At 40.4% G+C, this 26,842-nt stretch overlaps 1 protein-coding gene across 3 annotated transcripts in view; it reads left to right on the top strand.

The window, feature by feature from the left end:
• Positions 1–513: 513 nt before the first annotated feature.
• LOC143659038 (uncharacterized) overlaps positions 514–26,842 on the top strand; it is a 45,959-nt gene continuing 19,630 nt past the window's right edge. Inside the window, exons 1-2 of one of the 3 annotated variants that reach the window (XM_077131542.1) lie at positions 574–661; positions 8,279–8,438. In XM_077131542.1, the coding sequence (XP_076987657.1) occupies positions 8,346–8,438 (93 nt within the window). In that variant the 5' untranslated portion in view covers positions 574–661; positions 8,279–8,345. Of the gene's footprint in view, positions 662–8,278; positions 8,439–9,516; positions 9,582–26,842 lie in introns of those variants that run through there. The other 2 variants (XM_077131544.1, XM_077131543.1) reach the window with 2 other exon arrangements.

The raw sequence follows: 26,842 nt of genomic DNA on the forward strand, positions 1-26,842 counted from the left end.
CCTGAACCTCATCGGCCTTCTTGAACCAAGGTATCTTTCTCTGGATGCCTTTGATCGGACATTTCTATAGGCTTTTTTGCATTGGGACATTTTCTTGGCCTTAGAACTGTAAACTAGCAATTTATTAAACTCCTCTTTAAAAAGCTGTTCTGTTTCTGCTATATTACATTCCAGCAGCTAGCAAACTAGAACACTTCTCTTTTATGATGGGATTTTATTTTCTAATTGGAAGCTTCATTTTTCTCTCCTAAATGGTCACATTTACACTACAGATGTACTTACTAGTACTGTAAATTTAAAAATTGAGGGAAGAAAAGAAGAAAGGAAAGGAGGGGGGAGGAAGGAGAAAAACGGAAAGAGAAAAGATAAAGAAAACCAGAAAAAAAGAAACGAAAAGAAAGCGAGGTGCCAATAACATCTGTGAACTGTGAACTAAACCTGCTTGCATCACAAAAGGAGCTGCAACTCACTGTGCAGTCGTGGATTCTGGGAATTGCAGTCTTCCAGGTGCAATCTCTTTGAAGTCACTTCCGCAGAGGGAGGGCGGGGCTGTGGCCATCTGTCTCGCCGGATTCTGGGAATTGTAGTTTCCGCGCTCCCTCGGGTTCAGGTACTTCCGCTGCTGGAGAGCTTGGCCGCTGCTATGAGTCCCTTTCTCGAGGTGAGTGAGCCCGTCTCTCCGCGTCCTCTCCAAGCTTTCCTGGCCCGTAAGTGGGGTCCGAGGTTTCGGTCCTCGCTCTAGGTAAAGAAACTGCTGTCAGCTGTGGAGGGTGCAGCCTGGTGGCGGAGACAGCGGTTTGTGCCCCTTGGTGTTTGGGGCGGTTCACGGGTCCCCGGTTTAGGGACGGGTGCGGGTCGTGCCTCGCGGGGTGTCAGGATCTTCCCGGCGCTTTGCAACCGCGTCCCACCTCCCCGCTTGAAGTCAGGGCTGGGTGGGGGCTGGAGACAAGAAGCAGAGAGAGAGAGAGAGACACGCCACCTGCAGCACGAGAGGGAAGGTTTATTAGCAGAGGGACAGCAGGGAGAGTTGACTCAAATCAACTCCAGCCGGCGTTGGTTCGGGTAGTAGTTGTAAAGGAAGTTGGGGGTAGGGGTTGAGCAGGGGAGTTTATCACAAGAATGCAACTGTGAAGGTTGAGTAAGGGAGGTTATCACAAGGACCCAGCGGCTGGAGGGCGAGAAATGTGAGTCTGGAAAGTTTCCAGAGGAGTGCGGGAAAGTCTGGAGATGTTGATTCTCCATGCAGGGATTCTCCGTCATTGCCCATTCCTCCGGCTCAGCTCTCACATGTTCTGGTGTGTTTCATTATATAGAAAAAATTAGAGGAAGTTGGGAAGAGGTAGAGGATGGTGTCGTAGAACGGGGTTGTCAGATCTGCCTGCTTCCTGCTGTTAGGGGATGCGGGATGGGTGGTTTCCTCTACCTTTTCATTGGTGGAGTGAAGATTCAGTTTTACTTGATTATGTTGCTCACCGGAAGTATTGAGACGCTGATGTTCGTAATCTTGGAGAAAGATGATATGAATAATTTGGGTTTCGGTTATAGCTTTAATAGTTTTTGTTTTTGCAGAAATTGTGTAAAGAGTTTGAATAGGTATGGTCTTAGAAATATGAAAAAGGAGTATTAGTAGGAGGGGAGTTAGAAATGGCAGAAGGATGGTTGTTGAAAATAAGTGAGGGAGGTGGTAAGACCCCATATTCCGATGTCTGTTCCTGTGGTTATTCCTAGCATGGTGAGGGGGGTGGATGAGGTGCCGTGTTTGCTTTATTTAAGAGAGTGCTAGTTTCCTTTTGGAGTGTTAGTGTATTTGGGGTGTAAATCCTGAGGGAAAGGGGGTTAGGGATGGCTGAGTATGCTGATTCTGAAAGAGAAACAGAGCCAGCAGTTGTAAGCAAGTGAGGAATTTTCCTTTTTTTAAAAATAGTTTTTGAGTTAGATTGCGTGTGGTTTCGAGTTGTTGGGATAATAAGAGTTGCAGGACTGGCATGGCAACATAACACAAAGGATAAGGATGAGGTTGGGGGGGGATAAAAAAGAAGAGGGTGACAGAGAGCGGTGTTTAAAAACCTAATTTATGACACATATTGAATTAATGAAAGTATAGAATTGAATTTTTTCAGGGGTGAAGTAGTGTAGGTTACCCTGTAACCAGATTTCCCAGATGAAAAAGACCAAGTTGGTGATTTACTGGGCTATAGGTTGTTTTTGATGCTGTTCTATTATTTTACTTCTGTAAGCAGAACTGAGAAGGTTTGATTAAACAAGAAACAATGATTAGCAACATTATACTGTTGTGTAATATTATGTAGATTAGTTATTGTCAGAATGTTAGAAAATGTTTTAATTTGTGTAACATTTTCTAAACAATTTTATGCAACCTAAAATATGAAATGAACTTTATTTTTAGCACTTCATTTTTACAAAGTTAGATTTGTTTTTACAACTGTAATAAAATTATGTTTTTTCAGGATATGATTTTGAGAAAGCAAAATATTAAAAGTCATTAAGTTTGAGAGTGGTGCAACAGTGGCTCAGTGGCAAAAATTCTTGCCTACCATGCTAGAGACCCAGGTTCGATTCCAGGTGCCTGTCTATGCAAAGAAAGGAAAAAAGAAAAAAGTCATTAGGTTTGAAGTTTGATTCCTTACTTAACTAAGGCTGAAGAAAAATGTAACCTTTTTAACAGTGAGATGATTTTTGTTTGTTTTTTTTTAACAGCCAAGGACATGATAAAGTTAGCAGGAAGTACAAGAAGTTATTTTGATAAAACACAGACTCTGCTTTTTAAATTGATTATTTAGAAAAGATTTTTATAGATTTTTTACTAAGATAGGCCAACAGTCCAAGAAAACTTTGTCACATTAATAGAGAGAAAATCAAATTTTAGTTTTGCATCAGTATATCATTTGATAGTAAAGCTTTAAAAATTTTTTTAGTAGATCCAGCAAATCTATTTTCAACTTTGACCATAATTTCCTTTTCCCAAACCTTTAGGCAACTTACTACATTTATTCAGGGTTTGTCCTACATTTTCCTCATTTTGTAGCAACCATTTATTTTATTTCAGGACAAAACTACCCTCTTTTTCTTTTTAATAAGAACGTATTTTTTATATCCTTCATACTTAAGTTATTAAAATGATTTTGGAAACTGTCTTCAAGCAAGCATTTCACCACATACAATTACCATTGAAATTAAACTTCTCAGAATAATCTTGAATATTTTTTTTTATTTTTTTATTAACGGAAAGAAAGAAAAAAAAAGAAAGAAATTAACACAACATTTAGAAATCATACCGTTCTACATATGCACTCAGTAATTCTTAACATCATCACATAGATGCATGATCATCAATTCTTAGTGACATGCTTGGGTGACTGTATATTTGGAACATTAATATACATATTTAATAAGAATTATGGGAATATAGAGATATTTGTTTCCTAAAAAATTGTACTTTATCAAAGTTTCATGAGTATTACATGTATTAGTTAGGGTTCTGTAGAGAAACAGAATCAACAGGGAACACTTGCAAATATATAATTTATAGAAGTGTCTCATGTGACCATGGGAACACAAAGTCCAAAATCCATAGGGCAGGCTGTGAAGCCAATGATTCTGATGGAGGGTCTGGATGGACTCCACAGGAGAGGCTCACTAGCTGAAGCAGGAAAGAGCCTGGCTCTTCTGAATCCTCCTTAAAAGGCTTCCAGTGATTAGATTAAGCATGACTCATTGCAGAAAACACTCCCCTTGCTGATTACAAATGGAATCAGCTGTGGATACTGCTGATGTGATCATGATTTAATTCTGTGAAATGTCCTCATTGCAGCAGACAGACCAGCACTTGCACAACCAAACAAACAGGTATCACCACTTGGCCAAGTTGACACATGAACCTGACCATGACATTATATAATTTTTAAAAGCTTGACTTTAAGGTTCCTCATTTCATTTGTGACTTCTCTTATAAAATGAATATAAATATAAAATGCTATTGCAGTTTAAATGCCCATTTTTAGGCTTTTAAATATCATTTTGGAACAAAGGTGGCTGATTACTAATGTCCTATGTGACCGTCCTCTAGTACTTTACCCCAGAGAAGTGGCTAGGCTCCCAAGGGTGTTTCTTGGAGCTTAAACATCTTTATCAAGTACACCCCCTTCTGGGAGAAGAGCAGATTCTCCAAGAAGGAATGTGCATAAACAACCTCTAATCAGGTAGTTATAAAGGTCACTACAGGGTCATTGAAGATTCTTTCCTTTTTAAACCCTTCAATTGGCTTTAGAATCTGAAATGCATACCATATAATTTGTTAACACTTTGGGGGTAAATGTCAAATATGTTTTACATACTTTTTGGTACATGTAACAATTACAAGACAATAAATTGTTAAAATCATAGTAATAATTAATATAGGGTAAATTATAACATTCCAATATGTTTGTGCAGTTAGAGTGGAATAAGAAATCATACTAATGATGATTAGTATCAGTAACTATAACATGAGAAGATTTTTATATCTTCAAGGGATTGTAAGAAAACATAAACTTTAGGTAATGGTAAGAGAAACATTTTCCACATGGTCAGGGAATAAATAAAGTACTTTACCTGCCAGTAGAGCATCTCTAAGTACTGCAGACATATAGAGAAGGGGACAGTTAATTGCATCATGGCCGATTCAGTTACATTATTATTTATAATACATATGTTCTGTGCATGGAGAATTGAAAAGTTAGCTTAAGGAAATAAAGTAAGAATATAAAGATTAGAGCAGTGTTGTAACATACCTGGTTTCACTTTTCAAGTTAATTCAGCAAAATTTAAATCTTGGTTTGTTTTTATGTTGTCTGACAAGGTATAAGTCACATTATGTTCATAACTTAGTTATATTACCATCAATTTGCTAAACTGGATTTATTAAATAATTTCATGAGTTGTATATTAACATTTAATTCATTTTGGTGGGGATTTATGTGGGCTGTGAGAAGTGGAAGGAGTAGGTTTTTAAGGAGATCAGCAGAATCATGTCTGGATGTAAATTTCATTGTTGTGGAATTATGGTTAAAAGGTGTATGATTGCATGTAACTCAGTGTATCTCTACTGAGTAAGGGAACAGGGCAGGAAAGTATTATTTAAAAAGGGATAAGTAAAGGTATGCTGATCTAAAATGCAAGTTAGAGGAGGGATAGTTTTGAGTTTGGAATGCATTTCATTTGCCCCAACAATAGAGATGGAGGAAGGAAAGTTAGGTCCAGCAAATTCTGGTAAAATGGAGTAGATGGCTCCAGTGCCTAAGAGAAAAGAGATCCGTTTACTTGCTACTGACATTGTCACTGTGGATTTAGCTGGGTCTCATTAATTGTCTGTAATGAGTCTGAGAAGGTCAGCTACAGCAAAATCTTGCTCCAGGTCTGCAGCTGGGATGTGCATCCAGGGAGGTTGTTTTTTTTGTTTTTTTAAGTAGCAACAGCCCTTGGTTTTTTATTGTGAAGTAAATCTTTTTTTTTTTTTTTTTTTACATGCGGAGGGATTCAGAAATCCTTATTTTTTTAATTACCAAACACAAACATTCTTAACTTTTGGTCATTCTGTTCTACATATATAATCAGTAATTCACAATATCATCACATAGTTGCATATTCATCATCATGATCATTTCTTGGAACATTTGCATCTATTCAGAAAAAGAAATAAAAAGAACACAGAAAAAAATTCATACGTACCGTACCCCCCACCCCTTCCCCTCACTGATCACCAGCATTTCAATCTAAATTTTTTTAACAATTTGTTCCCCCTATTATTCATCTTTATTCAGGGAGGTTGTTTTTTCCCTCATTTAGAGACCAGCAGACAATCCCCCTTGCAATGTCCACTCTGTTTGCACAGAGGACAGGGACCCAGCAGCAGTCAGGGATTAAGACAGGCTCTGGCCCAGTGTTTTTCTTTGCCATAATTAAAACAATGCTTTGGGGAGAATTTGATGTTGTTAGTCCCTCTTCCCTGTGGCTGACCCTTCTGTAGGGCCATGGCTAGCATTAGGAATTTAGCTTGGTCTCTTTCCTCTTGTACCTGTTCCTTTTTTTCTTTTTCCTGTTTATGTTCCCCCTCTCTACCCAGAAGGCTACCTTAAATAGGTCCTGCTGTGGAGATTCAAAACTTCTAGTTTTTGAAATTTTCTTTTACTATCAGAGGCTGACTAAGATATGAAGTGAGTATGAAAATATAGACTGTCAGCCTCTGATTTGGGGTCTAGATGAGTATATTTGAGTACTGCTTCTGTAAGGTAACTCATGAAGGCTGCTCGGTTTTCATTGGGTCCTTGGGTGGTTTCCTGAACTTTATCATAGTTAACGAACTTGAGGGCAGTGTTTTTCTTACCTTCAATTAAGCAAGTAAGAAAATAGGCCTTTTTTTTTGCATGGGCTGGCACTGGGAATTGATCCTGGGTCTCCAGCATGCCAGGCAAGAACTCTGCCTGCTGAGCCACCATGGCCTGCCTAAAATAGGCCATTTTTGCTAGGTCTGGAGGCTGGGGTTGATAGTTCCAGTCTAGAGATATGGGAGGAACTGCTGTGGAGCCTGCCATATTGGTGGGGTTTTGGACATGTAGGCTATCAGCATGTGCTGTTGCTGCATGTAGAATTCAGCCCTTTTCTTCCAGGGTGGTAGATGCATTAAGGGTTACATAACTGTCCTGATAAGTTAAACTATATGTTCATGTCAGGTATTGGAATTCTTTAATAAATTTGGTAGGGTCGGCTGAAAAGAAACTGAGGAATTATTCAATTTACCTTAGGTCTGAGAAGGAGCAGGGAACATGCACCCATATGATGCCCTCTAGTCCTGCTTCTTCCCAGAGGGTAAGATGGTGTGGAATGAGGCTAGGTTTCTTGAATATGTGTGTGGTGGAGAGGCCAAGGGGGTAGGTGTGGAGATATCAGGATCCAGAGTAAGGGGAGAGGGAGAGGGAGAAGGAGAAGATAGTGGTGTGGGGTGTGACCTGGAGGCAGAAGAAGGAGGAGATCTGGTAGACTCTTGGTCTACTTGAGGAGTGAGTTGAGGGAGAGGTCTGGCAGAGTCCAGATCAGCTTGAGGGACATGGAGGGGGGGGTTGTCAGTGGGATCAATGTCTGTGAAAGAGGGAGAGGAGGGTGGTAGAGTGGAAGTAGGAGCAGAGATCAGGGAAGAGGTTTTTTGCTGAGAAGAAAAAGTGAAATTGAGAAGGTTTTTTGCTGAGAAGAAAAATTTGGAAAGTAGTACAGAATTAGCAGAGAGACAGGTACCTTCATAGAGCCCAAAAAGTTTGGATATAGGGCATCTCAGACCATTTGCCATTGTCTTACAGGAAATTGTCAAGGTCTAAAAGGACCCGATAATCAAATGTTCCATTTTCAGGCCATGTGCTGTGATTATTTAGCTGATATTGTGGCCAGGCTATAGTGGAGAGGACAATTAATTTTTTTTTGGTTTAATTGTATTTGTTAGATTAAGAGTTTTTATATTTCTTAGTAGACATCTGGGAGGAGTGTTTTTATGTGGAAGCGACTGTCCTGAACCCATTATGAGAAGGTGGGAGAGAGTCAAGCTAAGTAGAAGATGGAGGACTGGTAAGGGAGACAGGCATCCCGAATCCCCCACCACAATCCATGAGAAAGAGAGTAAACCAGGAGTTAGCCAACCCCGCTCAAGGTTTGTCTCGGTAGGAGATAGAGTTCTCTGTGTGCCAGGAGGGGTCTACTAACTTAGCACTAGGATTTTTGAGAGGGTCCTGAGTCAGCAGGGCAAAGGCCAAGTGAAAAGAGAACAGAGTGCCCCAAGAGGATTGACACTCACCTGAGAAAGTGGCTGTGACTGGTGTTGTTTGTGAGGTTAATCAGTGGCATGGTGGAGATGTCCTTAGTCCAAAGGTGGCATGGCAGTGTCTCTGCACCTTGTATCCAGATGGGTGGAAGGGGGGAACCCAATCCCAGAGGTCAAGGGTTGGGGGAAAGGGATGACCCCTCTCCACAATGCTTAAAACTGAGCATGCCACCAGATAAAAGAGATGTTGCAAGTATGGCAGAGAAGGGGGCAGATCAGTTCAGGGAGGGAAGGAGTGATGAGATGGAGAAGGAAAAGAAATATGAAAAGAAAAACTACATAGTTTTACACACAGCAAATGGCATGAATGGCCATAGGTTTGAGAGTAACTCTACGCCCAGGACCAGTGGAAGAGGGAACTCAATCCCCCATGGTCAAGGATTGGGTGATAGGGAGGACCCCCCCTTTTCCCAGGTTTTGTCACCAGAAATGAAAGTCCTGGGCTGGGCAGAGGTTGGAGACATGAAGCAGAGACAGAGACATGACACCAGCAGTGAGGGGAGGAAGATTTATTAGCAGAGGGACAGCAGGGAGAGTCGACTCAAGAAATCAACTCTCTCCAGCCTTGATTAAGGTAAGAGTCGTAAAGGGACTTGGGGGTAGAACTGCTGGAGGGCAGATATTGAGCAAGGGTGTTTACTGCCAGAATACAACTGTTATGGTTGAGTAAGGGAGTCTGTCATAAGAAGACACATGCTGGAGGGTGAAAAATGTCAGTTTGGAAAGTTCCCAGAGGAGTGCTGGAAAGTCTTCAGTTGTTAATTCTTTGGTGATTGTACTTTCCATCTTTGCTTGTTCTTCTGGCTCAGTTCTCACACTGTATAGTTAGTTTTATATATAATCATCATTAAAAATCCATCCTAACTGGATTACAATTCCAATGTTTCAGGTATTTCCATCTAGCTTAATGCATAAGAATAATCTCCATAATCAGCTCTTTTGCTGAAACTTTATTTTGTTTCTTTTCTCGACTTTTGGTTCAGGAATCATCTCTGGGAGTCATGTCCCACTTTGCCAGTGAGAATTACTACCCCTGAGAGTTCATGTCCCAAGTAGGAGGGAGGGTAGTGACTTTATCTGCAGAGTTGCTGAGAGAGAGATTCCACATCTGAGCAACAGAAGAGCTTTTCTGTGGCTGATTCTTAGGCATAATTATAAGTAAGCTTAGCTTATTCTTTGCAGAAATAAGTTTCATGAGAGCAGGCCCCAAGATCAAGGCCTTAACTTACAAAATTGGGAGTCACGAATACTTGAAAGAATATTGGAAATTCTTAGGTGGTGGGTAGTTTAACATTTCTTCATTTTTCCCCAGTCCCTCAAGGAGACACTGCAAATACTTTTTTATCTGCCCCAAATACTCTGGGATGTTTCAGGGTATTACATTAGCCTATATAGAATAATAAGATCTCATTCTGTATTCTAGATTCCATGTAATTATGTTGTTTCAATAAACTGACCACACCAAATTAGTGTGCTACAGAAAATATACATTTTTTTGTGCCAAATAAGCCTTTCTTCCTTTGGTCTCAAGCAGAAGTTGAAGTTTTAGACTACAGTCGATATCATCCATCACCCTATATTCTGATTTACCTAAGTACTAGCCAAGCCCATCGCATTCATGTCTCTAATTGAAGTCTGATTTCTTTTTTCAGCTTCTTTGACAGTTGTTTGGAATAATGCTGACTTTCAGAGCTGCCTGACTAACTCTGAGTCTCAGGTATTTCACAGATCCCAAAGTTCCAAGAAACAAAGAACTCAGCATCTCAGACTTTAAAAATTAGTTAAAACTCAGGAATAGATGGGACTGATGTGAGAGCTTACAGTCTCACAACCTTTACAATAAGCCATATTGAATAATCTGTACTCTTCAATAATTGATTCTCCAATGTCTGCCCAGGTTCTACCCCCAGATAATCTATGGTCTGGAACTCAATTCTCAGCATTTGCTTATTATAGTTAGTGAAGGCTTACAATAATTGTCCTCTTATTCCTGCCTTACTTCACTCAACATAATGTCCTCAAGCTTCATTCACCTATTTGCACCCTTCTTGAAGCTGCTCAATATTCATTGTATGTGTACACTACAATTCAGCCTTCCATTAACCATCAATGTACACTTAGCTACCTCCTTCCATTGCAGCTCATGAATAAAGCTGCCATAAACACCAGTGTGCAAATGTCTGTTCATGTCCCTGATTTTAGTTCCTCCAAGTATACCAAATAACAGGATTGCAAGATCATATGGCAATCCCATATTTAGCCACCTATGGAGCCACCATATTGCTCTCCAAATGGGCTTCACTGTTCTACTTCCCTACCAATAGTAAATAGCTATATTTCTCTCTCCACATCTTCTTCAGCGTGTATATCTGTTTATTTTTAAAACAGATTTATTCTTGTACCATAGAATCCATACTTTATGAGCAACCAATGGCTGCTGATATAATTACATAGTTATGCATTCAGTACCACAATCTATATGAGAACATTTCCATTTCTCTGCAAAGAGAGAACAGGAGAAAGTAAAAAAAATAATTTTAAAAATTAAAAAGACTTTATTACTTTTTCTATTGTCTTTTTATTTCTTTTTCTGAATGGATGCAAATGTTCTAAGAAATGATGAATATGCAACTAAGTGATGATATTGTGAATTACTGATTATCTATGTTAATGTATTTCATTTGTTAAATTTGTTTTAATTAATAAATAAATTTTAAAAAAACTAAAAAGAAAAAGAAATATCAACAAGAATCCCAATCCCCTCCCTTGTATCTCCCTCTCACTGACATTTAGCTTTGGTATACTGCCTTTGTTATCATTACTGACAGAATATTACAATGTTACTGTTACCTATAGATGTTAGTTTGCATTAACTGTATTTTCTCCCATATACCACCATAATATTAAAACTTTGTGAAAGTGATGAACATGTTTTGTAGTTCATGTAAGAACTTTCTTATATTTCTGCAATTGTCTTCCATCGTGGTCCACACTAGATTTTGCTATACAAAGTTATACATTCCCAGTTTTTATCCTCTAGCTTTCCTTCTGGTGATATATGTAACCCTAGCCTTCCTCTTTCCATCATACTCACACTCCCACTTTGTTAATTATGCTTACAGTTTTGTGCTACCATCATACGGTATTCTGCTATCCACTTCTGAACATTTACAGTCAACTTTATTACACATTCTTTTCTCCTTCAGCAATCAAATACCCAATCTCTCCCCTCTTTCTGTCTCCTGATAACCTCTGTTCTCAACTTTAACTCTCAGAGTTTTTTCATTTTGTACTTCATATTAGTAAGACTATACAGTATTTGTCCACTCATTTCTGGGTAATTTTGCATGCCATAATGTCTTCAGGTTTCATCCACATTGTTTCATGAATCAATATTTTATTCTTGCCTTAACACCTGCATAATATTTCATCATATGTATATACCTCAGTTTATTAATCCACTCATCTCTTGATGGACATTTGGGCTGTTTCCATCTCTTGGCAATCATGAATAATGCCAATGTAAACATTAGTGTACAAATGTTTATTTGTGTCTCTGCTTCATTTCCTCCAAATCTATACTTAGTAATGGACTTGCTAGATCTTAAGGCAATACTGTACTTAGCTTCCTGAGGAACCACCAAACTGCCTTTCGGGGTGGTTGCACCATTCTACATTCCCACCAACGGCGAAGAAGTGTGCTTCCTTTTCCATGTCCTATCTAGCATTTGTGGTGTTCTGTTTTTTGTTTTGGTAAGTTTAGTAGGTATAATAATGAGATCTCATTGTGGTTTTGATTTACATTTCCCTAATAGCAAGTGAAGTTGAACTTCTTTTCATATGTTTTTGAACCATTTGTATTTCCTCTTTGCAAGTGAGTCTTTTCATGTCTTTTGCCAATTTTTAGATTGAGTTGTTTGCTTTTTTTGTTGTTGACTTGTAGGATCTCTTTACATATTCTGGATATTAAACCCTAACCTGATATGTAGGTTCTGAATATTGTCTTCCATGGTTTAGGCTATGTTTTTACTTTCCTGGAAAAAACCTTTGATATCCAAAAGTATTCAGTTTTGAGGAGATACCATTTATTTGTTTCTTCTTTCATTGCTTCTGCTATGGTATAGTGTCTAGGAAACCATCTCATCTCAAGATTCTTAAGATATCCCCCTACATTTCCCTCTAAAGGTTTATGGTCTTAGCTCTAATATTTAGGTCTTGTATCCATTTTGAGTTAATTTTTGTAAGCAGTGTGAGACAGGGATCTTCTTGCTTTTTTTTTTTTTTTTTTTTTTTGTGCATGGTCCAGGAATCGAACCCAGGTCTCTGCATGAAAGGTGGGCATTCTAACCACTGAACTACCCACGTACCCTCTGTCATTCTTTTGGATATGTGTACCCACTTCTCCAAGCACCATTTATTAAAGAGGCTGCTCTGTCCCAGTTGAGTTGATTTGACTGCCTGATCAAAGATCAATTGTCCATAGATGAGAGGGTGTATTTCTGAACACTGTACAATTCCATTGTTATACCTATCTGTGTGCCAGAATACCATGTTGAATTGTGTTTTAAATTTTGAAAAATAACATATTTACAATAAAGCAATAAATTTCAAAACACACTGCCACAGTTAGTTGTAGAGCAGATTTCAGAGTTTTGTGTGGGCTACAATTCCAGAATTTTAGGTTTTTACTTGTAGTTGCTCCAGGAAACTGGAAACTAAAAGAAATATCAATATAATGATTCAGCAATCATACTCATTTGTTCATTCCTATCTTTACTGTTGTAACTCCACCTTCTCCTTTGATCTTTCTCCCAATCTTTAGGGGTATATAGAATCTGCCTATTCTAGCTTTTTCATATTGGAAAGGAACATTTGTAATATGGAATAAGGGGACGGAGCTAGTTGATGTTCTTGGAGAGGCTGGCCCCTCTGAGTTTCAGGACTTATCTGGCCTAGAAACCAGTCTGGAAGTTGTAGGTTTCTGGATAGTTATCAGGGCAAGTACAATGCTGTTTTGAGCACTGTAGCTTTGTGACATGCTTTAATGTCAGGTAGTGTGAGACCTACCACTTCATTTTTCTTTCTCCAAATATTTTTAGCTATTTGGGGCACACTGCCCATCCAAATGAACTTGGCTATTAGTTTTTCTATTTCTGCAAAGTAAGTTGTTGGGATGTTAATTTTATTCCATTGAATCTACAGTTTTTCATATGTCTTTTATGTTAAATTTATTTCTAAATATTTGATTCTTTTGATTGCTACTGTAAATGGAATTTTTCTTCTTGATTTCCTCCTCAGATTGTTCATTATTGTTGTTTACAAACACTACTCATTTTTGCAAGTTGGTCTTGTAACCTGCAACTTTACTGTACTCATTAGCTCTAGAAGCTTTGTTGTAGATTTTTTTTGCATTTTCAACATATGATATCATCATCTGCAAGCAGTGAGAGTTTTATTTCTCTCTCTATAATTTGGATGCCTATTATTTCTTTTTCTTACCTAGTTACTCTAGGTAGAATTCCAGTAGAATGTTGAATAATGATGGTGACACTGAGCATCCTTTTCGTCTTCCTGATCTTAGAAGGAAAGCTTTCAGTCCTTCCCCATTGAGTATGATGTTAGCTGTGGGTTTTTTATACATTCCCTTTATCCATTGAGGATGTTTCCTTCTATTCCTATTGTATGAAGTGTTTTCATTAAGAAACATTGTTCATTTTTGTCAAATGGCTTTACTGCATCAATTGACATCATGATATGTTTTTCCCAGTTTGTTTTATTGATGTGGTATATTGCAAATTAATTAATTTTCTTGTGTTGAACCAGCCTTGCATACCTGGAGCAAAACCCACTTCATTATGGTGTATAATTCTTTTAATGTGCTGCTGCATTCGATTTGCAAGTTTTTTGTTGAGAATTTTTTCATCTATATTCATTAAAGAGATTGGTCTGTAATTTTTTTTTTGTAGTATCTTTTTTCTGGCTTTGATATTAGGGTGATGTTGGCTTCATAGAATGAGTTAGCTAGTCCTCTCTTGTCTTCAATTTTTGTGAAGAATTTGATCAGGGTTGACACTTATTTTTTCTTGAATGATGGGTAGAATTCACATGTGAAGCAATCTGGTCTGGACTCTTTCTTTTGTGGGAGGTTTTGGTGACTGATTCAATCTCTTTACTTGTGATTGGTTTGTTGAGGTCTTCTAATTCTCCTCAAGTCAGGGTTGGTTGCTCATCCTTTTCTAGGAAATTATCCATTTTGTCTAAGTTGTCTAGTTTGTTAGCATTTGGTTACTTAGAGTATTCTCTCATTATCTCCTTTATTTCTGTGGGATCAGTAGTTACATCCCCTCTCCCATTTTTTTCTTTATTTATTTGTATCTTCTCTCTTTTGGTTTTTGTCAGCTGAGGTAAGGATCCATTGATTTTATTGATTTTCTCAAAGAATCAATTTCTGGTTTTGATTCTTTCTGTTGTTCTCAATGTCATTCATTTTTGCTGTAATTTTTGTTATTGCTTTTCTTCTGTTTGTTTTCTGTTTACTTTTCTGTTTTTTCTGTAGTTCTTCCAGGTGAGCAGTTAATTCCTCAATTTTTACTTTCTCTTTTTTTAAATAGGCATTTTGGGCAGTAAATTTCTCTCTCAGCACTGCCTATGCTACATCCCATCAGTTTTGATATATTGTGCTTTCATTTTCATTTTCCTTGAGAGGTTTACTGAATTCTCTTGTAATTTCCTCCTTGACCTACTGGTTGTTTAAGAGTGTGTTGTTTAGCCTCTATTATTTGTGAATTTCCCTCCTTCCCATTATTCACTTTCAACTTCATTCCATTATGATTTGAGAAAGTGGTGTTTTTTGTTTGTTTGTTTGTTTGTTTTAATTTGACTCCTTTTAAATTTCTTAAGACTTATTTTGTGACCTGACATGTGGTCTATCCTGGAGATTGATCCATGAGCACTTCAGAAAAATATGTATCCTGCTGTTGTGGGCTGTAATATCTGTACAGGTCTATTAAGAGTAGTTTATACTTTGAACTACTGTTTCCTGATTGATCCTCTGTCTAGATGTTCTGTCCATTGATGAGAGCAGTGTTTTAAAGTCTCCAGTATTATTATAGAGGTGACTACTTCTCCCTTCAGCATTGTTAGTGTGTGCCTCGTGTATTTTGGGGCTGTACTAGTTGGGGTTCTCTAGAGAAACAAAATCAACAGGAAATATCCTCAAATATAAAATTCATGAAAGCATCTCACACAACCATGGGAATGCAGAGCCTAAAATCAGTAGAGCAGACTGTGAAGCTGATGACTCTGATGAAGGGTCTGGATGAACTCCACAGGAGAGGCTTGCTGGCTAAAGCAGGAAGAGAGACTGTCTCTTCTGAATCCTCCTTGAAAGCCCTCCAGTGATTAGATTAAGTGTCACTCATTGCAGAAGACACTCCCCTTGGCTGATTACAAATGGAATCAGCTGTGGATGCAGCTGAGGTGATCATTTAATTCTATGAAATGTTCCCATAGCAACAGACAGGCCAGCACTTGCCCAGCCAGACAAATGGATACTACCACCGGGCCAAGTTCAGACATATGAACATGACCATGACAGTCTACCCCTTCTCAGCATGGCAGCTGTATACATCACCTTAAACCATACTTAATTTCTAAATAGAAAACAATAAATGACAAATTTCTTCCTCACCTAACAATACTTAACTGTCTTGCATACTACTGGAAACACATGATATATCCCCAGAATAGGATGTAATTTCTTCAATAATATTCATTCTTAAACTTGATATCTTACAACTTAAATACAATAACATGAACAAAACATCATTACAGTCCTCATTTTTGTAACTGATCACTGACTATAGTTCGTATTAATCACTACCTTCTTCCACTACCCATTCCATGTTCCCTTTGCCCTCAGCAAGCACTTCAGCTGGCCATGGTTCTTTGTCTGGTGGGGTGATCCAAACCTTCACTCCTGAAGTCTCAGAGCCATTGGTAGTCCTCCCTGGATTGGGTGTTTTACTTTTCCATTGATTTTAATCACAGGACATGGTAGCACCAAAAGATACTCTAGGGGATCACCTACATTCAGGAAAACTCTTCTTTACCTCCATTGTGTAGTTTCAATCCTATTTCCCCTGATAGTCTGTGTCAGTCATCACAGCCACTAATATAATCCCCTTCTTGGCTTGTTGATCCAAGGCATGAGTAGCCTAAAGTGACCAGGTGGCAGTCTTAGATTCCAGTTCAACAGAATCATTGTTGTTTCTCCTGGTGGAAGCACTCCCCCTTTTCAAACTAAAACCTGTAGACAAGGAGAGCTCAAGGTCGCAAATGCAGAAAGCAATAATTTTCCTAGTGGATCACTATGGGTAATAGTGAGTGGTACCACTCCCATTTCCACCCCTTGGTTCCTGGACCCATGGATCCTGGCTATGGGAGAAACAGTGCCATAAAGTGGATGCTGATTCAGAGCATACACAGTTTCCTGGAGAACATTACCCCGGCCCTTCAAGGTATTGCCACCTAGTTGGCACTGTAATTGAGTTTTCAAAAGGCCATTCCATTGTTCTATCAATCCAGTGGCCTCTGGGTGATGAGGAAAATGGTAAGACCAGAGAATTCCATGAGCATGTGTCCATTCCTGCACTTCATTTGTTGTGAAGTATGTTCCTTCATCAGAAACAATGCTGTGTGAAATATCATGATGATGGCTAAGACATCCTGTAAGTCAACAGATAATAGTTTTGGCAGGAGTATTGTGTGCAGGGAAAGCAAACCCACATCCAGAGTATGTATCTATTTCACTTAGAACAAATTATTGCCCCTTCCATGAAGGGAGTGGTCCAATGTAATCAATCTGCCACAATGTAGCTGGCTTGTCACCTCGGGGAATAGTGCCATATTGGAGGCTGAGTGTGGGTCTCTGCTGCTGGCAGATTGAGCATTCAGCAGTGGCTGTAGCCAGGTCAGTCTTGATGAGTGGAAGTCCATCTTGCTGAGCCCATGTATAACCTCCATCCCTACCACCATGGCCACATTGTTCATGAGCCCATTGGGCAATGACAGGAGTTGCTGGGGAAGGAGGCTGACTGGTACAATGGAATGGGTCATCTTATCCACTTGATTGTTAAAACCTTCCTCTGCTGAAGTCACCCTCTGGTGCGCATTCACATGGGACACAGATATCTTTATGTTTTTAGCCCACTTAGAAAGGTCTATCCACATACTTCTTCCCCAAACCTCTTTGTCACCAATTTTCCAATTACAGTCTTTTCAAGTCCCTGATCATCCACCAAACCATTAGCAAAAACCCCTGAGTCAGTATACAAATGCTCCTCTGGCCAGTTCTCCTTCCAAGCAAAATGAACCACTAGGTGCACTGCTCAAAGTTCTGCCCACTGGGAAAATTTCCCCTCACCAATGTCCTTCAAAGACACCCCAGAAAGGGGTTGTAGTGCTGCAGCTGTCCACTTTTGGTGGTACCTGCATATCTTGCCGAACCACCTATAAATCAGACCCTAGCTTTCTCTTCCTCAGTCAGTTCACTGTAAGGAACTCCCCAAGAGGCCATAGCTGTGGTCTGGGAAAGAGAAGGTGATGTGGCAGGAGTGGAGACCATGGGCTTTTGGGCCACTTCCTCGTGTAAGTTACTTATGCCTGCTCTGGCCCTATCTTGTATAAACCATTTCCATTTTATGGTGGAGTGCTGCTGTGCATGCCCAGCTTCATAGCTTGGTGGGTCAGACAGTGCTCAGCTCATGATAGGCAACTCAGTTCTCATGGTAGCTTGGTGGCCTCTGGTTAAGTGTGCAGTCTCTACTAAGGCCCAGTAATAGACCCAGAGCTGTTTCTCTGCACCATCTGCAGCAGATGGTAAGGCTTTGCTCCAGAATCCTAAGGGTAAGGCTTTGCTCCAAAATCATAGTAGGCAACTCTGATCTCATGGTAACTTGGTGGCCCATGGTTAAGTGTGCAGTCTCTACTAAGGCCCAGTAGCAGACCAAGAGCTGTTTCTCCAAACCATCTGCAGCGGATGGTAAGGCTTGACTCCAATATCCTAAGGATTCTCCTTTAAGGGCCTGCTAAAGGCTCCAGACAGCATCTGTATTTGCCATTGACACTTCCAGTACCAATGGATCTGCTGGATCATATGGTCCAAGTGGCAGAGCAGCTTGTACAGCAACCTGGACCTGTTGCTGAGCCTCCTCTTCTTCCAGTCCCTACTCAAAATTAGCAGCCTTTCTGGTCACCCAATTAATGGGCTGGAGTAGCACACCCAAATGAGGAATATGTTGTCACCAAAATCTGAAGTGACCAACTAGGTGTTGTACCTCTTTTTTGGTCTTAAGAGGGGCCAAATGCATCAACTTACCCTTCACCTTAGAAGGGGTATCTTGAAATACCCCACACCATTGGACACCTAGAAATTTCACTGAGGTGGAATGCCCCTGCATTTTTGTTGGATTTATCTCCCATCCTCTGACATGCAAATGCCTAACCAGTAAGTCTAGAGTCCAATTGACACTAGGTCCAATCAACATGATATCATCAATATAATAGACCAGTGTGATGTCTTGTGGGAGAGAGAAATGATCAAGGTCCCTGTGGACAAGATTATGACATAGGGCTGGAGAGTTTATATACCCGTGAGGTAGGACAGTGAAAGTATATTGCTGACCTTGCCAGCTGAAAGCAAACAATTTCTGGTGGTCCTTACTAACAGCTATTGAGAAAGAAGCATTTGCCAGATCAATAGCTGTATACCAGGTACTGGGAGATATATTGATTTGTTCAAACAATGATACTGCATCTTGAACAGTAGCTGCAACTGGAGTTAAACACCTGGTTGAGCTTACTATAATCCACTGTCATTCCCAGACCCATCTGTTCTCTGCATCAGGCAAATAGGAGAGTTGAATGGGGATGTGGTGGGAATCACCACCCCTGCACCCTTCAAGTCCTTAAAGAGTGTGGCAGTAATCTCTAACCCCTCCAGGAATCTGGTATTGATTCTGATTTACTATTTTGCTAGGTAGGGGCAGTTCTAGTGGCCTTCACTTGGCCTTTCCCACCATAGCAGCCCTCACTGCATGAGTTATAGAGCCAATGTGGGGATTCTCCCAGTTGCTCAGTATGTCTATTTCAATTATGCATTCTGGAAATGCAGAAATAACTACTGAATGGGTCCATGGTCCCACTAGACCCACTGTGAGATGGACCTGAGCTAAAACTCCATCAATCACCTATCCTCCATAAGCTCCCACTCTGACTGGTGGACCAGAGTGACATTTTGGGTCCCCTGGAATTAATGTCACTTCTGAACCAGTCAAATAATCCCCGTAATATCTGATCATTTCCTTTTCCCCAGTGCACAGTTAGCCTGGTTAAAGTCTATCAGTCTCCTTGGGGAAGGCTTGGAGGAAGAGTAACAGTATACATTTGTGGCAATGTAACAGGATCCTACACAAAAGGGACCTGGCCTCCCCCTCATTGAAGAGGCTCTGAATCTGTAAACTGTCTCACATCTGGAAATTGATTAATGGGCTGTGACTTTTTTTTTTTTGTAATTCAACTTAGACTTTGTTCACTTGCCTAGAACTCTTTTGTTTCTACAGCTCAAACAAGAATTTAGTAGACTGCCCATCTATTGTATTTCTAGGTACTCCATGATCTGCTAGCCAATGCCACAAGTCTCTTTGAGTCAGATTAATTTGACTTCTGCTTTGAGTCTGCTGTCCATTATGATAGCCATATCCACCTTGTCTTTGATGATTAAGTGCTACCACCTGGCTTCTGCCAACTCAGGATCCAGTCATCCTCATTGTATTTAAGGATTCCTGCTCAGTGACAGCAGTTCCCACAGTACTATCTGACCTACAGAGAAGTGTAACCACAGAGCTCTTCAGGGATGATGTTATTAGTCTCACAAATTTATTTCTCACAGTTCTGGTAAAATGTGCATCCTCTGGACATTCCTAGGGTGTAAGAGCATGCTTTGTATGATAAATCCACTCTAACATTCCTATCTCTCTAAGCCTCTGAATCCCCTCATCTACATGATACCAGGGCAGTTCTGGCACTTCAACCTCAGGTAATGTTGGCCATCTTTTGATCCATGTTTCAGCCAACCGTCCAAACAAACTGTTAATGCCTTTTCTAATCCCTTGAGCTATAATATTGAATGCAGAATCTCTTTTGATATGGCCCATATAAAAAAATTCAGCCTAATCCAGCTTTATATTCCTCCCACCATTATCCCATACCCTTAAAATCCATTGCCACATATATTCCCGATTTCTGCCTATATAAATTGGAAAAGTCACACGGTTTTTTTGGTGTATAACATACCTCCTCAAAGGTGACACTTTGTACCTCACCTTTTGGGGCCTGTAGGGACTTTATTCTAGTTATAGGTCTGGAAGGAATGAGGGGTGGTGGGGGTGGGTCATGAAAAGAATTAGAAGTATCTTCCAAGCCACTTGCTTCAGTGCCTTCATTTGCAGTTTCATCTGGTGAAACAAGTTTAATCACTCTAGTGCTAATCCCTTCAGGTGGAGGTTGGGTGGCCAACTCCCCAGGGCAGGCTGGAGGTGGGGTGGCTCTGTCCTCATGGAAGTCTATTACAGGGTTTTCTAGAGAAGACTCAGCGTGACCTAGGGTTCAACCTCTCTACCGACATTATCAATCCATATGTCACCATCCCGTTTTTCAGGGTCCCACTCCTTAGCAAAGACACCATGCAAGATTGAGATCTCAGTTTATGTTGTTAAGTTGCTACTCTAACAAGAAGATTCTGAGTCTGATTTTTGGAGATCTGAAGTCTATGGCTACAGGAAATAAGATTTTCCTTCAGGACACCCATAGAAATATTTACATCTGTCAGACAGTGTTAAGCTTCTCATTTTGAAGTCTTAAGCCTATCCCTTTCTTTCATTAATGTATACAGTGTATCTCACAACAACCAGCCAACATCTCTATACCTCCTATTTCTACAAAACTCTATAAATGTTTCAAAAGCATTATCCCCCAAAGCCTGGCCTCATACAAGTGAAGCATTAGAAGAATCAAATGGTGATATTTTGACTATCTCTTTTGCCAGCTCACCCCATGGATTGGCAGTATCATTCTGATTACAGGAATAGAGTCCTTAGTGCCTTTGAGTCCAGTCAAAGTAGAAAACCAATTGTAAAAACATTTTTAAAATTCTCTTTCTTAAGAACTACTCCTGGTACCAAGCTGTATTAGTTAGGGTTCTCTAGAGAAACAGAATCAACAAGAAGTATCCTCAAATATAAAATTTAAAAAAGTGTCTCATGCAACCATGTGGATGCAGAGTCCAAAATCCACAGGGCAGGCTTTGAAGCTGATGACTCCAATGGTGGGTCTGGATGAACTCCACAGGAGAGGCTCACCGACTGAAACAGGAAGAGAGACTGTCTCTTCTGAATCCTCCTTAAATGCCTTCCATTGGTTAGATTAAACATCACTCATTGCAGAAGACACTCCCCTTCTCTGATTACAAATGAAATCAGCTGTGGATGCAGCTGCCGTGATCATCATTTAATTCTATGAAATGTCCTCATAGCAACAGACAGGCCAGCACTTGCCCAACCAAACAGGTACCACAACCTGGCCAACTTGACACATGAACCTGACCATGTCAGGGGCATTCTGACTCAGTGCATAAATATTTATGATTGTTGTCCTCTTGATGAGTTTTCCCTTTTATTAATGTATAGTATCCTTCTTTGTTTCTTTTAACCATTTTACATTTCAAGTCCTGTTTTTCTGATATTAGTACAGCTACTCTTGCTCTTTTCTGATTGTTTGCATGAACTGTATATTTCAAATCTTTCACTTTCAGCTTATTTTTGTCCTTGTGTCTAAACTGAGTCCCATGTAAACAATGCATAATAAGGTCCTGTTTTTTTATTAGTTCTGCCAGCCTGTCTTTTGATTAGGGACTTTAATCTATTAACATTTAATGTTATTGCTGTTAAGGCAATACTTTTTTCTACCATTTTGTCTTTTCAATTTTGTGTGCCATATATATATATTTTCTCTCATTTTACCCTTACTAATAGTCTTCATTTCTACACTCTCTAGAAACCTCTAGTCCTTTTTTTCTATCTGCCTGTAGTGCTCCATCAGTATTTCTTATAGAGCAGGTCTATTGTTTACAAACTCTGTCCATGTCTGTTTCTCTGAAACAATTTAATCTCTCCCTCATTTTCAAAAGAATGTATTGCCAGATGGAGAATTCTTCATTGGCAGTTTTAGTATTTTTTAGTATCTTAAACATCATACCACCACCTTCTTGCTTCCATGGTTTCCCCTGAGAAATCTTCACTTAGTCTGTGAGTTTCCCTCCTCTGTCTTTGACATTTGACAATCTGATTAGTAAACGTCTTGGAGTAGATCTATTCATATGTTCCATTTGGGGTATGCTGCACTGCTTGAATCTGCCAATTTTATGGCTTCTTAAGAGTTGGGAGATTTTCAGTGATTTTATCTTTCATTATTCTTTCTGCCCCTTTTCCCTTCTCTTCTCCATAGTATGTATATCCATATGCTTTATGTTGTCATTCAGTTCCCTGAGCCCCTGCACATATTTTTCCATTCTTTTCCTTATCTGTTCTTTTGGGTGTAGGGTTTTAGATATCCTGTTCTCCAGTTCACTAACCCTTTTTTCTGCCTCTTCAAATATGCTGTTTTATCTATCCATTGTGTTGTTCATCTGTTCTATTGTGCTTTTCATTCTCAAAAGTTCTGCGATTTGTTTTTTTCAAGCTTTCAAGTTCTTTTGGATGGTCACATAGTGTCTTTATGTCTTTCTTCACTTGCTATATTTTCCTTCAGTTCGTTGATTTGACTTTTGTTTTGATTTAGTTCTTTTGACTCCTGTATCTCCTTTGTACAGTTCATTTGTTCCTTAGCCTGGGTCATAGCTTTGTGTTTCTTAGTATGACTCATGGTTTTTTTTTTGCTGGTGGCTAGGCATCTGATTTCCCTGGTTAATCTATTCTGTTTAGAATTTGTTTTCACACTTTTATGTAGGGTTTTCTTGTTGATTGGCTTTGTCCTCTGTTTTTAGACATTCAGTTCAACTTATTCTAGACCTCTCCCATAGTTTCTGTTTCATGGATTGGAAATTTTCAGCTTTTGGTTTTCTGGTTCTTTTTCTGCCTGTATAGAATCTTTTTGAGGAGGGTCTCCCCAGGTATGATTGATCCCATTCATCTTTTCCTAGTCAAGACAAGCCCAGGTCTCAGGAGGATGGTGCCATCAATCTCAGGATTCCCTAAGGATGAGATCCAGCCAGGTGCCAGCTTTCCTTTCTTTCTTTTTGGCATGGGCATGCTGTAGAAATTTAACCCAGGTTTCCAGCTCAGCAGGCAAGAATTCTTGCCATTGAGCCACAGTTGCACTGTCCCAGTCTTTCTTTCAAAACCTCTTGATTCTGTGCTTTTGCCACCCTGCCCAGGAGTTGGTGTGAGTCAGCCTGCAGCTCCCCACCTGTGTAAATTGGTGTGGTGCCTTTAATCTCAGCAGACCCTGTCCTGCCAGTGTGTGGCTGATACAGAGGCTGAGGTAAAAAGTAGATTTAAGCTGTTTCTGTTTTCCAGTCCCTGGGTCTGAATTCTGTGAATGAGAGCCACCACTTGTGCTGGGCCCTGCCCCCTTTGCTAGGAGAAGTTATGCCCTTTAGGGAATGATCCTCTTTAGTTGAATTGTTAGACACCCTCTCTCAGGTGTCTCAGACACCCTTTAACGCTGCCCTTTCCTGGGTCAGTGCTGACAATTGCAAGTTCTTGATGCTTTTTTGATGGGCTATTAAGAATACTTTTAAAAAAATCCTTTTCATAGCCAGTCCCCAGAGTCCATGCTGCATGCCCCAATTTGTCAATCAAGAGTCAGATTTTGTACCCAACTCTGTATGCACCTCTTTTCTTCTGCCATAACCTCTTTCCAGTATTCTGAGATCAGGCGACTCAGAGGCCTCTGTTTTTTATTGTTGTTCTTTTTTTTTTCAGCCCCATTTCCTCTCTACAGGGAGAGACCTCGGGGCTCCTTTCTGCTTGCTCTGGGTTTCTCTGTGCTTAGAGCTTGTATTCAGCAGTCCAAATTTCTTAATTAGTACTGCAGTTGGAGTTTGGTTGACGTTCCTTCCCTTGTTCCTTATAAAGACTGCTTATTTTTCCAGGGGAAAGTATCTCCAAAACAGACTGCCATTCCAGTGAAGGTAGAGTGTCAGCTTCCACAGTTTAACTTACAGTTCTGTGCCATGAACTCAGCCTTTCCACCCATTCCAGACTGGTGTATCATGTGTGTCCAGTTACAGATGTCCCCCATACAGTTTTTCCAGATAGGTCCCATCTATTTACTAGCTGCCCTGGAGAACTAACTAAATTCCACTCCTCCCTACTCTGGTGTTTGCTCCACCTCCTGATCTATCTTTCATATATAGAATTGTTCCTTGCACTAAGTATGGAGGTTGTATTAGTTAGGGTTCTCTAGAGAAACAGAATCAACAGTGAACACTTGCAAATATAAAATTTATGAAAGTGTCTCACGTGACCGTAGAAATGCAGAGTCCAAAATCCACAGGGCAGGCTCCAAAGCCGATGACTCCAATGGATGGCCTGGATGAACTCCACAGGAGAGGCTCACCAGCCAAAGCAGGAATGCAACCTGTCTCCTCTGAGTCCTCCTTAAAAGGCTTCCCATGATTGCATTTAGCATCACTAATTGCAGAAGACACTCCCCTTTGGCTGATTACAAATGGAATTGGCTGTAGATGTAGCTAACCTGATCATGACCTAATCCTATGAAATGTCCTCATTGCAACAGACAGGCCAGTGCTTGTCCAATCAGATGAACAGGTACCACAACTTGGCCAAGTTGACACCTGTCCTTAACCATGACAGTCCACCCCTTGTCAACTTGGTACCTATATATATATATATATATCACCTTAGACCATACTTAATTTCCAAATGAAAACAAATAAGCACACATTTTTTCTTTTACCTGACAATACTCAACTGTCCTGCATATAACTGGAAACACATTAAATCTCTCCAGAATAGGGTGCAAATCCTTGGGCAACATTCATTCTTAAACTTGATATCTTACAACTTAAATAGTATAACACAAACAAAACACCATTACAGCCCTCGTTTCTGTAACTGATCACGTGGTCGAAGTTCATATTTATCACTACCTTCTTCCACTACCCATTCCATGTTCCCTTTCCCCTCAGCAAGCACTTCAGCTGGCCGTGGTTCTTTGCCTGGTGGGGTGACCCAAACCTTCATTGCTGAAGTCTCAGAGCCATTAGTGGTCCTGCCTGGATTGTGTTGTTGCAGTTTTCCATTGATTTTGGTCACAGGGCATGGTAGTACTAATAGACGCCCCAGGGGATCTCCTATATTCCAAGAAAACTCTTCTTTACCTCCATTATGTAGTTGCAGTCCTACTTCCTTCTGATAGTCAGGGCCAATTACCCCAGACAATAATGTAATCCCCTTCTTGGTGTGTTGATCCAGAGGCATAAGTAGCCCAAAGTGGCCAGGTGGCAATCTTAACTTCCAGTTCAGTGGTATCACTGTTGTTTCTCCTGGAGAAAGCACACCCCGTTTTGGAACTAAAACCTGTAGACCAGCAGAACTCAGGGTAGCAGGGACAGGAAGCAAAAATTTTCCTAGTGGATCACTAGGAGTAATAGTAACCCATTTCCACCCCTTGGTTCCTGGACCCATGGATCCTGGCTATGGGAGAAACAGCACCATACAGCGGACGCTGATTCACAGCATACACAGCTTCCTGGAGAACATTACCCCAGCCTTTCAAGTTTTTGCCACCTAGTTGGCACCGTAATTGAGTTTTCAAAAGGCCATTCCACCGTTCTTTCAATCCAGCTGCTTCTGGATGATGGGGAACATGGTAAGACCAGAGAATTCCATGAGCATGTGCCCATTCCCGCACTTCATTTACTGTGAAGTGTGTTCCTTGATCTGAAGCAATGCTATGTGGAATACCATGACGATGGATAAGGCATTCTGTAAGCCCACGGATAGTAGTTTTGGCAGAAGCATTGCGTGCAGGGAAAGCAAACCCATATCCAGAGTATGTGTCTATTCCAGTTAGAACAAATCGCTGCCCCTTCCATGAAGGGAGTGGTCCAATGTAATCAACCTGCCACCATATAGCTGGCTGGTCACCTCGGGGAATGGTGCCATATCGGGGGCTGAGTGTGGGTCTCTGCTGCTGGCAGATTGGGCAGTCAGCAGTGGCTGTAGCCAGGTCAGCCCTGGTGAGTGGAAGTCCATGTTGCTGAGCCCATGCATAACCTCCATCCCTACCACCATGACCACTTTGTTCATGAGCCCATTGGGCAATGACAGGAGTTGCTGGGGAAAGAGGCTGACTGGTATCCATAGAATGGGTCATCTTATCCACTTGATTATTAAAATCTTCCTCTGCTGAAGTCACCCTCTGGTGCACATTCACATGGGACACAAATATCTTCATGTTTTTAGCCCACTCAGAAAGGTCTCTCCACATACTTCTTCCCCAGACCACTTTGTCACCAATTTTCCAATTATGGTCTTTCCAAGTCCCTGACCATCCAGCCAAACCATTAGCAACAGCCCATGAGTCAGTATACAAACGCACCTCTGGCCAGTTTTCCTTCCAAGCAAAATGAACAACCAGGTGCACTGCTCGAAGTTCTGCCCACTGGGAGGATTTCTCCTCACCACTGTCCTTCAAGGACACCCCAGAAAGGGGTTGTAATGCTGCAGCTGTCCACTTTCGGGTGGTACCTGCATATCGTGCTGAACCATCTGTAAACCAGGCCCGAGTTTTCTCTTCCTCAGTCAATTCACTGTAAGGAACTCCCCAAGAGGCCATAGCTCTGGTCTGGGAAAGAGAAGGTAATGTGGCAGCAGGAATGGAAACCATGGGCAT

The sequence above is a fragment of the Tamandua tetradactyla genome, chromosome 16, assembly GCF_023851605.1.
Source record: "Tamandua tetradactyla isolate mTamTet1 chromosome 16, mTamTet1.pri, whole genome shotgun sequence".
In the NCBI taxonomy this organism is placed as follows: domain Eukaryota; kingdom Metazoa; phylum Chordata; class Mammalia; order Pilosa; family Myrmecophagidae; genus Tamandua; species Tamandua tetradactyla.